Genomic DNA, 13,346 nt, shown 5'->3' on the forward strand with positions numbered 1-13,346 from the left:
CAGCAGAGTTAAGAATTGGGAAGATTACCTTCCCTGTATGAATGCCATCCAGATATATGAACTTCAACTCCTGTATCCCAAAGGTGCTTTTTCAAGAGGCAACTGGACTTTCTGGTTTTTCTTTGAAGACGTTTTGCTTCTCATCCAAGAAGCTTCTTCAGCTCTGACTGGATGGTGGGGAATGGAAGGATTTATAGTCCTTGCAGACAGCTGGTCATGTGCATTCTTTTAGCGGGTCGTTAAGGTCACCTGGAGGTTTATCTGTGTCATCAGGATCACCTGAGTGGTGCAAATGGGTGTGGAGTCCTCTTGGAACTGTTGAAAGGGCTGTGTTGTAGATTGGAGATAGATGATGTCATATCCCTCCCCCTCTGTTGAGAGAGGGCTGTTCAATTTTGACATTGATGGCCTCTTTGACCCCTCTTTCAAATCCTTCCATTCCCCATCAACCAGGCAGAGCTGAAGAAGCTTCTTGGATGAGAAGCGTCTTCAAAGAAAAAAACCCAGAAAGTCCAGTTGCCTCTTGAAAAAGTACCTTTGGGACAACCATGACCTGGATGACTGAGAATCTCCAGAGACATTCAACTCCTACAGTTCTTAGCTGGAGCTGTGCTAGGTTGGGGAAGGTTGGAATATGACTTTGGATCCCAGTTAGAAAGCTGATATTTTGTCTTTGCATCACTGTGGTGGAAGCTCAGTTTGTTAGTCATTGAAAACTGTGGTTGATTTTATTCTTCGGTCTCAGCTAGGCAGTTACAATCCTTTATGAAGTTCAGGATTGTTGCTTGGGCTCTTTATGCAGGATTTGGAGGCTTATAGAGTGGTACCTTGGTACTCATCGTTAATTGGCTCCAGGAGGACAATGAGTACTAAAAATGATGAATACCAAACACCTTTCCCCCATAAGGAATAATTTAGTGAGTCACGAGGCAGCTGACACCAATAAGTTCTAGCTTGTGTGTTGCGTACCAAATAGTATGTACCGGGACAAAATTATCACATCAGAATTGTTGAGTACCAAATTTAATGAGTTTCAAAGCAGTTCAGTACCAAGGTACCACTGTATTTGAATTTCTGAAGTCTTCCTCTCTCCTCCTCTTTGCAGAGGAATCCAACAAGAAGCACCCATTCCCTTGCCCAACTTCATACCGCACAGCCCTGACCTACTATTTGGATATCACTAATCCACCACGCACAAATGTTCTCTATGAGTTGGCACAATATGCCACAAATGCCAGTGAGCAGGAGCAACTGCGCAAGATGGCTTCCTCCTCTGCTGAAGGCAAGGTGGGTACGGATCTATGTTTGCCACTCCCCTTAATGTTACATCTGTGGTTAGTGCCACCAAATTTGTATTGCAGCAATCCAGGCCACCAGTAGGTGGTGGCAAAGATAAAGGCAAAAATGCAGTATACTGCCGTCTGGTGGTCCTCTGTATTTTTTTGTAGCCCAGCTCTGAAAATCCTACTGTATTTCCCCAAAAATAAGACTAGGATCTTATATTTATTTTTGCTCCAAAAGACACATTAGGGCTTATTTTCCAGTTGGGTCTTATTATCAGAGAAATATGGTACTAAATGCGTCCGTCTGGCTGATGAACTTAACTGGGGCTTATTTTTTTGGGGGGGGGGGGTAGATGCTATTACAAACATTCTGAAAAATCATGCTATAGCTTATTTTCCGGTTAGGTCTTAGTTTGGGGAAATACAGTACCATTGATCCTTGGAAGGAGAACTTGTTGGAGTGGATAGTCATAGAGGATTTCCAATTTCCTTTGAATCAGACAAGCAAAATAGTACAGAATCTGTTTCAGCTGTGAAATGCTAAAACAGGGAGATAGACATGTATGATCCATATCTCGCATAGCTTTTCCCAGTCTGTTCTTCTGATAAGGAAGAAATGGAATAAGGATGGACAGTGTCTGGGTTGTTAGGATTGCTGTTTTAGCCCATGGAAAATCCCATCCTGAATGGCAACTCAAAAGTTAAAAAACAGGATCAGGAATTTCCCCATGGTGGTGCTTACATATCAGGTTTGTTAGGATAGGAAATAGCCAGTTGTCTTTGCTAAGGCAGCCTTGCAGTCTTTCTTACTCAGTTAATTTAGTTATTGGGGAATAACTTCCATTATGGAACTGGATGTAACCATTATGCCATGCAAACCAGGGTGGATCGAAGTTACAGCCCAAAGCCCCTCTTCAGTATATCAAGTAAGGAAAGATCTTAAGCCCAAGGTTTGATTTGTCTAGAACAGGGCTGTCAAACTCAAGGCCCGTGGGCCAGATCTGGCCTGCGGGGTGCTTAGATCTGGCCTGCGGGGCAGCCATGGAAACGGCGAATGACTGGCCCGCGGTGCCTCTGCCAGCGAAAATGGAGCTTGGGAGGGTCGTGCTCAAGCCCCCCCCCCGCTTTTGCTGGCAGAAGGCTAGCAAAACAAACTAAAAGCAAAACAAAACACAAAGGAGAAATGTTTTGCATTTGAGCATCCAAGAAGGGACAGGAAAGGAAAAAGGGAAAGATGAAAGACAAATTAAAAGAAGGAGAGATGAGAAGACAACAAGGAAAGAAAAGGAAGGAAAGAGGGGAAGGAAGAAGAAAGGAGAATGAAGAGGGAAGGAAAAAGAAGAAAAGGAAGGGAGGGAAGTCCTGCCTTACCTTAGCACTCGGCCACCAGCAGATGGCAAGGCTCCTCTGGAGCAGAGGTCTCCAGCTTTGCTGACTGAGGAATTCTGGGAGTTGGAAGTCCACAAGTCTTAAAGTTGCCAAAGTTGGAGACCCCTGCTCTGGAGGACAAGGGTTTGGCGCTCTCCCTGGTCCAGATTTCCTCTGCTGGAGAAAATGGATCCCCCTAGCTCTGCCTGGGCCACCATAGGTGCCCCTGACACAAGTGATGTTGGGCTAGCCATGTCCCCCGAGCCACGCCAGGCGCCCCTCCCACCCCAGGTCAAACACAACCTTGATGCGACCTTCAATGGAATCGAGTTTGACACCCTGGTCTAGAACAAACCTTTTTTGAAAATAAATCCACATTGATTGCTTTCTCCCCTAACATAAATGTTTGCTTAATCTAGACTTTGTATCTCAGCTGGGTTGTTGAGTCCCGGAGGAATATCCTGGCTATCCTGCAGGACACACCTTCTCTGCGGCCCCCGATTGACCACCTTTGTGAACTGCTTCCCCGTCTTCAAGCTCGCTATTACTCCATCGCTTCTACATCCAAGGTGAGCACCGATTGGCAAGGCATGCCAGGAGCTCTCCTCTTTGACAGCCCAATGTATTTTTTTTCTCTGTTACCTTTTTTTTACTACAATTTGTGTACTTTAGTTCTTCTACCCACCCAGGTCCCCCCAGTCTTTGCATTTTTGCCTTAGTCGCAAATGATCTTTCACTTTTCCTACGCTAGCTGCAATGACGGTTGATATTTTGTGTGAGCCTTCCTTCCTCTCACTTCGGGCAACAGTGAATCTCCCTGCTGCAACCTCACAGCCTGAACAGCCATGGATGAGAAGTTTATAAAGATGTTAGGAGTTGGGTTACAGCTCTTACAAATGCTTTATTAGAAAGAAATGATTTGTGAAAGAAGGGGTGAAATGAATGATTCCACTAATTGCAAGAGAAGATGGAATAAGGCACGGAAAATGCTGATGCCCCTGCTTCCTTGTTATCTTTTTCAGCAAATCTCTAATGTGAATAGAGTAGAGTAGAGTAGAGTAGAGTAGAGTAGAGTAGAGTAGAGTAGAGTAGAGTAGAATACTCTACTCTAGAATAGAAATAGAATAGAATAGAATAGAATAGAATAGAATAGAATAGAATAGAATAGAATAGAATAGAATAGAATAGAGTAGCTTTATTGGACACACAAGGAATTTGTTTTTGGTGCATATGCTCTCAGTGAACATAAAAGAAAAGATACATTCGTCAAGAATCATAAGGTACAACACTTAATGATAGTCATAGGGTACAAATAAGCAATCAAATCATACTAGGAAACAATCAGTATAAATTGTAAAGATACAACCTTACAAGTTACAGTCATACAGTCATAAGTGGGAGGAGATGGGTGATAGGAATGATGAGAAGATTAATAGTAATAGTAATATTACTAATTATAATAATTATAGTAATAATATTATTAATAGTAATAGTAAAGAAGATTCTTCTCATTTTAGACTATGAATTCCACCAAAGGAAGCAATGTTCTTGTTTTGTTTTATACTAGTTAGATCAGCAACAGAAAAAGATTGAGGCAAACTAAAATGGGTTCAAATAAAGGCAATAAATGGTCCTGGGCATAGAGAGCAGATGGAGAGAGAAGAAAAGATCATGGGTATGCTTTTCAGAACCCAAAGGTTGCCTGCTGTTGAAAGGAAAATACAGTTTTTGGGGTCTTTGTATATAGGAAGATTGATGTCAGCTGAATATTAGGAGGTTTCTTTAATATTCAGTCTCCAGTAAGAACAATCCAAAAATTGGAATCAATTAGGAAACAGATCATCATGGATAAAATCTATCTATGTGGCTGCCAAGAATTGATACCAACTTGATGGCTTCTAATCAAGCAATCAATTTGAAAACTTGAAGACTCTGTACCACCTTATTAGAGGGAGGCCTTCAAGACGAGACAGGACAACATTCTGGATGTGTTGTAATTTTGGATTTCCTGCATCATGCAAGGGCTTGGACTGGATGGCCTACAAGGCTGCCCATCTTCCTCACTTGTTCCTTTTTTTAATGTCTGAGAATCCATTGAGACGTTGCCTAAATACTAAGCATATATTTATGGTCATATTTCACTAGAAGCTTGTATTTGAACCTCAGTATCTTTCCGTGTTGAAGTCGGAATCCAGTTTGGGCTTCTCTGCCTCTTTGCATTCCAAGGAAAGCCAAGTCACGGTTCTTGTCTGAACTTTCTAAAGAAGAGATTGGACAACCATTTGTCTGAAATGGTATAGGGCAGGGGTCCCCAACCCTCAGGCCACAGCCCACTACCGGGCCTTGAGCTGTTCAAAATCGGGCTGCGGAAGTGGCGGGTGAATGCATGCATGCATCCCCACTTGTGCAAGCAGTGGGGGAGCGTGTGCGGGCATGCTCCATTTGCACAAGCGGTGGGTGCACGTGTCTGCCACTTGCGCAAATGGAGCTGCGCACACAGAACCATACCCCCCTTCCCCCCCCAGTCCACAAAACTGGAAAGGTTGGGGAATTCTGGTGTAGGATTTCCTGCTTGAGCAAGGGGTTGGACTAGAAAACCTCCAAGGTCCCTTCCAACTCTGTTATTTCTTTTAACCTTGTTTAGATAGTATATATAGCTCAGCATGTTCCATGCCCTCACTTCGTTTGGTTTGTTTATGATTCAGCTTGAACCCCGGACAGAGATTAATCCTGTCCCCAGGTGAAGTGTGCGATGTAAATACAATCAGAGACTTCACTGTTGTCCCTAAAAGCTCCTGATGGCTCTTTCTTGCATTTCACCCCCTCTCCAGGTACACCCAAATTCCATCCATATTTGTGCTGTTGTCGTGGAATACACTACCAAAACAGACCGAGTAAACAAAGGAGTGGCTACTAACTGGCTGAAGAACAAGCAACCCAATGAGAATGGGCACAAATCCACAGTGCCCTTGTATGTCCGGAAATCCCAGTTCCGGCTGCCCTTCAAAGCTAACACTCCTGTCATCATGATTGGGCCAGGCACAGGGATTGCTCCCTTCATCGGTTTCATCCAGGAGAGGGGCTGGCTCAAACAACAAGGTGAGTGCTGAGCTCAGATTGGCCCTCTGAGCAACAATGGGGTCCCTGGGTTAATTTTTTTTTTTTTTAAATTTGATTTATATGCCGCCCTTCTCCGGAGACTCAGGGCGGCTTACAATGCGCTAAGCAATAGCCTTCATTCTTTTGTATATTTATACAAAGTCAGCTTATTGCCCCCACAAACTGGGTCCTCAATTTACCTACCTTAGAAAGGATGGAAGGCTGAGTCAACCTTGAGCCTTGGTGAGATTCGAACCTGCAGTAATTGCAGGCAGCTGTTCTTAATAACAGGGTGCTTTAGACCACTGTACTACCAAGGCTCTATTGCTTGGAAAGCAAGCCAGGGAAATCCCCAGATGGTTTGCCATGGGGGCGAAGTAGAGCATCCGCCAGCAGAGGCAGTAGGCCGTTTATTTTAGTTGTTGCATTCCTTTTCTGCCTTTTCTCTGAGAGCTCAAAGACAATTTATGTGGGTTATCTTGCCTCATTATCATCCAAACAACCACCCTGTGAAGCAGGTTGGGCTGATAGAGTAACTGGTTTAGAGCCATGCCCGGTGAGGCATCTGGTTGAGTGGAGGCTTAGAATTAGAATCTCCTTGCATTGAATCAAATATCTTAACCACTTCATTACTCTGGCCCTAAATGCATGTGGCCAATGGCTTTTGTGCCTTGCTTTAAGGCTGAGATGGCGAACCTATGGCACATGTGGCTGAAGTGGCACGCGGAGCCATGTCGCCTGGCACATGCGGCGTTGCCCATTCCTTTCATGGGTTTCTGGCGTGCATGCACAGGCGATGATCAGGTGGCCTTTGTGTGTGCGGCAGTGCTGGAAACTGGAAGAGCTGGTATTCCGTTTTCTGGCGTAAGCATGTGCGCCAGCCAGCTGATAGGCGCGTGCGCATGCTTGGCAGTAACCGGATGACTTGCTAGCCAGTGCACATGTGCACGCTGGAAACTGAAAGTACTTTGTCCAGTGCGCACATGCCCCCTGGACAGCTTCTCTTCCTGGTTGCAATCCTGATGAGCATGCGTGAGTGCTCTCTTTTTGGCAGAGCACCTGGTAACGAGCGTGCACTCAATGCTGAAAAAGGTTCACCATCACTGCTTTAAGACTTCCCTAAAATAGCTGACCAGTTGGGGTGAGAACTAGGATCCTCAGCTAGGTAAAGCTTCAGTCCATTCTTGCTGGCATCTCCTTTGTATAATTGCTGTAAATCATCATTGTTATCGTCATCTGGTTATGGCCACCCACTCCAGCAGACTTTGGGCGGCTTATAAAATCCCATCTTTGATTTGTCTGGGAATGACTTTTTTTGCAAACCATTTCATGTTGATCTCTTTTGTAAACAAAAACATATATTATGGTGCAATATATTGCAGTTGCCAATGGGTCATAATAGAACTGTAGTTCCTTTGTCAACCTCTGATAGTGTGACCAAGGGCATCTGATTTGAATAGTTTGGCTGACTCTCCTTTTAATAGATTGACTCAGAATCAATCCATGAAAATACCTTGATGAGGAAGAAAAATAACTTTTCAAAGGACAGAATCCAACTGTGCCGACGATGTAACCCCAAATAATATTTTCACTCATAGCCAAATTGGAGTAAAAGTCTTCTGCATTGCCCCGGCTTTGGCACGCTTACATTTAAGTGTATTGGTTTAAGCAGGAACCTGAATAAGTGAACTTCTCCATCTAAATACAGGTAGTCCTTGACTTGCAACCATTTGTTTAGAAACTCTTCAGAGGTACAACAGCACTGAAAAAAGTCTTACACACTTACAACTATTATAGCATCCCCAGAGCCATGTGAGGAGACCTGGTGGTGCAGTGGTTAGAATATGCAATATTACAGGCTAACTCTGTCCACAATATAGACTTCGATCCTGATAGGGCTCCATTCTTCCAAGGTTAGTAAAATGAGGACCCAGAGTGTTCGGGGCAATATGCTGGCATTGTAAAAGGCTCAGAGAGTACTCTAAAGCACTATGGAGCAGTCTATAAGTCTAAGTGCAACAAAGATGATTAGGGGGCTGGAGGCTAAAACACATAAAGGACGGTGCTGGAATTGGGTATGTCTAGTTTAATGAAAAGAAGGACCAGGGGTGACATGCTAGCATGTTCCAATATCTCAGGGGTTGCCACAAAGAAGAGGGAGTCAAGCTATTCTCCAAAGCACCGGAAGGCAAGACAAGAAGCAGTGGATGGAAACTGAACAAAGAGAGAAGCAACCTAGAACTAAGGAGAAATTTCCTGACAGTTAGAACAATTAATCAGTGGAACAACTTGCCTCCAGAAGTTGTAAATGCTCCAACACTGGAAGTTTTTAAGAAGAACTGAACAATCATTTGTCTGAAATGGTATAGGGTTTCCTGCCTTAGCAGGGGGTTGGACTAGAAGACCTCCAAGGTCCCTTCCAACTCTGTTATTCTATTATTCTATATTGTCTGAACTAGAGATCAGATCTGAAGCAGCACATTCAGGCTGCTATTTGTTGCAAGGATACACAGGGTCACTCAGCAGCTCTGGACTGAGGAATGTGTCCTTGTGTTTTAGGCAAGGAGGTTGGGGAGACTGTGCTGTATTTTGGCTGCCGGCACGAGAAGGAAGATTACATCTATAAGGAAGAACTGGCCAAATTTGTCAAAGAAGGAGCCCTTACTCAACTCAATGTGGCTTTCTCGAGGGACCAGCCAGAAAAGGTAAGCCTGTTCCATTCTAAAACATTCCACCATCCGTGGGCATTTACATTCACTTGTCCTGTTGGGCTGGGTCTGCTTGAAAAATTGACTCTTTGTAAGTTTTGTGCTTGGATAATCTTCTCTTGAGGAAAAAAAAAGAACCAAATAATGCCTGTGTTTTCCATAATTCTAGAAAATGTTGGTAAAGGCATTTTTTAAACTCCATCCCTGCTATCAGTCTGGTTCACTTGATTTTTGGACCAGGCACTTTTTATTTTTTTCAAAAGCACTTTTGTAGTCCTCAAACCACATGTTTCCCCAAAAATACGACCTATTCAGAAAGTAAGTCCTAGCTTGATTTTTACATGGGCTCCCAAGCCCTACTCCCAAAATAAGCCCTAATTAAGACCCTGCCCACAGGGTGCACAGGTAAAAATTAAGCTAGGGTGGGGTGGTGGTGGTGGAGCTGTCCTACTACTTACCTTTGGACAGTTGCAGCCAGGCCTCACACACCTCGGCCCATTTCTTCTAGCATCAAGGCTTTCCTGAAGGCCTCTGTAGCTGATAACGGAGCTTCGGATTGATCTGGAGCTCTGTTATCGGCTACAGAGGCCTTTCCTGAAGGCCTCTCTAGCCAAGAGTGCAAAAAAGAGGCCGGGGGTGATGCACGCAAGTGAGGTGAGTCAGTGGACAACTCCCCCCCAAAATAAGACCTGGTGCCTTTTTTGGTGGCAAAAAAATTATAAGATAGGGTCTTATTTTGGGGGAAACATGGATATCTACCTTTTAAAAAAACCTAGATGCCAGTTTTTATGCTGAAGGAGGCACAATCAGAGAATATACACAGCTGTAAAGACCCCGTTGACACCCAATTTTGTCTCTTTCAGATTTATGTGCAGCACTTGCTCAAAAAGAACAAGGAGCACGTCTGGAAGCTGATCAATGAAGGAAACGGTCACATCTACGTGTGCGGGTAAGGGTGGCAAGGCTCTTTTTGTTCACAGGTTATCTTGCAGCAGTGAGCAGTCAGAAATTGACTTGAAAACAAGTAATTAGTAATTTTGCCCCTGGGGCAAAACAGTTAGAAAGAAAACAGCAATGTGATACTAGCTGGAAATTCTGGTGTTAATAATGATATCTGAGGGTAACAGGGAATGTTAAGTAGCTTGCAAAGTATGTAAATTATCAATATGAATTTGCAGAATTTGCTGAAGAATTTGCCGAAAGCACAAAAAATATTCAAAATAATTCAAGTGAAGTGAAGTGGATGGCTTCCCTGGATATATGGACTGAATGTCAGTCAGTCTCATAACATCTGTCTTCCCACAAACTTCAGTCTTTAGCTTCAGCAAGAGAATCCTTGATTCTGTTTCAAGAGGCAGCCATCTTAAGAAGCTTTCTTGTGCCATTCCAACCCATCAGTTGACCTAGCATCTATCCATGGAGACTACAGATCCTATCAAAGTGGCTCAGTGGAAGGGATTCTATTTCCATGCCCCAGTCAGAGGATAAATGGCACAATTTGGGCTCAGTTGGGAGTATTTGCTAGCTCTGCCTGAAAATAAGTGGGACTGAAATGGGACTCGCTGCAATTGGGCAATTTAGAGTATTTTTGTCACTTAGATCTGTAAAATACTGTTGTCCTCATCTTGTAACTACCCATCTTTAAGAGCCTGTTTTCCTCCACAATGTCGAGAGGCAGAATTTCCATCTGTAATCCGAGTCCTCTGAAATTGGCAACATGCCATTTCTTCAAGCTTGCTTGTTGAATTTTTTTCTACCTTGAGCTCTAGCCACTGCTTCTCACTGTCTGACTTTACTCTTCCTTTTTTCTCCCCTTCTTCTTCCATTCCAGTGATGCACGCAACATGGCCCGGGATGTGCAGAATGCCTTTTACGAGATTGTAGCCGAATATGGCAAGATGAACCAGCAGCAGGCTGTGGACTATGTCAAGAAACTGATGACCAAGGGCCGCTACTCCTTGGATGTTTGGAGTTAGGGGGCACTTACTGCAGAAAAGAGGGGTGACTGCAGGTGGCTGGTGAAGAGCAGGGCAAGGACTCATCATTCTGCCTCCAGGGAACTGTGCATCTGTGCATACCTTGGCTTTCTCTAGCTCCTACCCATTCCCTGTTAGACCGCTCAGCAGGGTGAATTTAGTGGGCTTTGGTTTTCTATGGCAAGATCTAATCGCACTGAGCTAGATTCTCAGAGCAATGGAGAAACACCAGCATGCCTGTCTCTCTCTCTCTCTTTCTTTGGTTGGTTGGTAGCTGCTACAGGGCATATCTGAGGGTGGGTTTCCCGCCCTTTCTTTACCCAACAAACACTTTTTTGGAAAAAAAGGAACGTCCTCCTTGTCTCCTCTCACAGGCATCTTGTGCTCTGGTGGAAATATGGTGCTTAGATGACCTTGGTCCTTCAACACTGTCTCTCTTTAGCCTTATCAACAGGCTGGGGTCCTTCTTGGGCTGCAACTGAAGATTACAGTGGCAACGGTTTTCATTTTGGTCAGCAGCTGGTTGTTGGGATTCACGTGGGATGGGCACCAGGGAAATGTCTGAAGAGGAGGCAGAAGGAATCATTTGGAAGGCAAGGGATAGCAGCAGTGGGTTTACAAGAAGAACCAGTAAAATGAAGCTCTTATCTTCCTGCGTGTTAGAAGGCATGCTTGGAGGGTGATGGTGGAACTAGATGCTATGCCTCAGCATGGACCTTAGAGGAACCTGCTTGTGATATTTCACTTCCTTTGTTCTTTCCCTCTTGGGGGGAAAACTCATTTTACATGAATCTGAGCTCTCTCCAAACCACCCCTTCTATTTCTCCCTTGCTTTGTTCCTAACTGGACGAGATCCTACCTAGACTGAGGCTGATCCCATTTCTGATGCCTTCAGTCCCGTGCTGCTCCTCTGGATGCAAATTTGCCTCCCGTCGCTTGACTCACCCTGTTGAAGCTGCGGTGTGGTGCCTAATAACGTGTTTGGAAACTGGCCAAGCAAGCCTGTCTTACCGATTGTACATAATTTTAAGACTTGTTCTTGAAATAAAATAACCTCCGATTCTTTTGTTCTGCCTCTTCTGCCTCTTTGTGGACTTTTCTGGGGAAGGGAGGCTGGAGGTTTTTGTAGCTGAAACCATGATGTTAAAACAGAAGGTGAGGAAGCTTTGCTTCATAGGAACCAAGCTTATGTATCCCTTGATATAATTTAACTCTCTAGAGCAGTGATGGTGAACCTTTTCGGCACCGAGTGCCAAAAAGGGAGAGAGCACACGTGGGCGTGGCACCAAGCATTGAAAAGGGAGCACTTCACGTGTGGCTACACGCTCGTCAGGGCTATGACCAGGAAGAGGAGCTGCCCAGGGGGCATGTGCGTGCCAGATAAGATACTTATCCTATCTAAGGCAAGCAAGTCTTCCAGTTACTGCTACTCATGCGCACGCGCTGATCAGCTGGCTGGCGCGCATGCTCATGGTGGAAAACAAGACCAGGTCTTCTGATTTCTGGCACTGACGCACACACAAAGGCCAGCTGATTGTCGCATGCGTGCCAGAAACCTGGAAGAGGAACAGGCAACGCCGCACGTACCAGGCGACATGGCTCTGCGTGCCACTTCGGGCACGCGTGCCATAGATTCGCCATCCTGGCTCTAGAGCCACGCATGAGACAATGTGTACCTTTTTCCTCAGTAGTATATTTATTTTTGCAATTTGCTTACTGTCTAGTTAACTCAAATGGAAGTTCAAGAAAGGAAGGATCTGAAAAGTTCCATTACTGTAATAGTGTTTGTCTGGGACTTTTTAAAGGGTATATTCCACCAGAATGCCAGCATCTGCTGGTTAGCAGGTAGTGCTTCTAGCCTTAGTCACAACAGTCTAATATTTGGAGAAATGAACACCCTCCACTGGGAGATTATATTTTGCCGTTCTGGTGAACATCTGCGAGTAGACTGCCTTTGCCATGTTGCCTTCCTGTTAAAAAAGACATCTAAAGCTCATCATTGCAGATTCCACAAACACCCTGTACTCATATTCCTGTTTCTGGACTGAACAGGCTCAGTCTAAAGTCCTGGGCCCTGTCACGTTTAAACATGCAAGTATATTTTTTCTTCAATACTCTTGCCTTTCTTGCTATTTTAAGGTGTTTATAAACTACCCAGTCCCAGATGACTCAACAGTAAAGAAATTACCATCACCACCAACCACCTAACTATAAATAAGTAAATCCAAATGAAGAACAAATGTGGACAACGAAGAAAAAAGCAAAGATAAAATCCCAATTAAAACCCAATATAGGCACTCCCTGTTTGGACTGAAATAGCAATAGCAATAAGACTCAGACCAAGGGTGAAATCCAGCAGGTTCTGGAGAACCGGTAGTGGGAATTTTGAGTAGTTTGGATTACTGGGAAATACCACCTCTGACTGCCCCCCCCCCCCCCCGAGTGGTGTGGGAATGGAGATTTTGTAATATCCTTCCCCTGGAGTGGAGTGGGAATGGAGACTTTGCAGTATCCTTCCCTGCCATGCCCACCAAGCCACACCACACCACGCCCACCAAGCCACGCCCACAGAACCAATAGTAAAAAAATGAAATTCCACCACTGACTTGGACTTATGTACCACTCCATGCTGCTTTACAGCCGAGTTGTCCAACCTTTATGGACCAGTGGGGGCAGGGGGGACAGGGAATAGGTTTGTGTGAGTGGTGGGCAAGCGTGCTTGTATGGGCAGTTCAATTTTTGGCCCACCCGCCACTTCTGCGGACTGGTTCCAAAAGGCTCACGGCCTGGTAGTGGTTCACGGCTTGGAGGTTGGAGATCCCTGCTTTACAGCCCTCTCTAAGCAGTTTAGTCAGCATATTGCCCCCAACAATCAGGGTTCTCATTTTATAAACCTCGGAAGGATGGAAGGC

The 13,346-nt window shown here is 44.7% G+C and overlaps 1 protein-coding gene across 3 annotated transcripts in view; it reads left to right on the plus strand.

The window, feature by feature from the left end:
- POR (cytochrome p450 oxidoreductase) overlaps positions 1 to 11,501 on the plus strand; it is a 62,787-nt gene extending 51,286 nt beyond the window's left edge. For all 3 annotated transcript variants that reach the window (XM_034420927.3, XM_034420928.3, XM_087883416.1), the window contains 6 exons: positions 1,106 to 1,287; positions 3,071 to 3,220; positions 5,483 to 5,750; positions 8,310 to 8,455; positions 9,322 to 9,407; positions 10,290 to 11,501. In XM_034420927.3, the coding sequence (XP_034276818.1) occupies positions 1,106 to 1,287; positions 3,071 to 3,220; positions 5,483 to 5,750; positions 8,310 to 8,455; positions 9,322 to 9,407; positions 10,290 to 10,434 (977 nt within the window). In that variant the 3' untranslated portion in view covers positions 10,435 to 11,501. The remainder of the gene's footprint in view (positions 1 to 1,105; positions 1,288 to 3,070; positions 3,221 to 5,482; positions 5,751 to 8,309; positions 8,456 to 9,321; positions 9,408 to 10,289) is intronic.
- Positions 11,502 to 13,346: the final 1,845 nt, after the last annotated feature.

The sequence above is a fragment of the Pantherophis guttatus genome, chromosome 1 (genome assembly GCF_059756535.1).
Source record: "Pantherophis guttatus breed Tessera chromosome 1, ASM5975653v1, whole genome shotgun sequence".
Classification (NCBI taxonomy): domain Eukaryota; kingdom Metazoa; phylum Chordata; class Lepidosauria; order Squamata; family Colubridae; genus Pantherophis; species Pantherophis guttatus.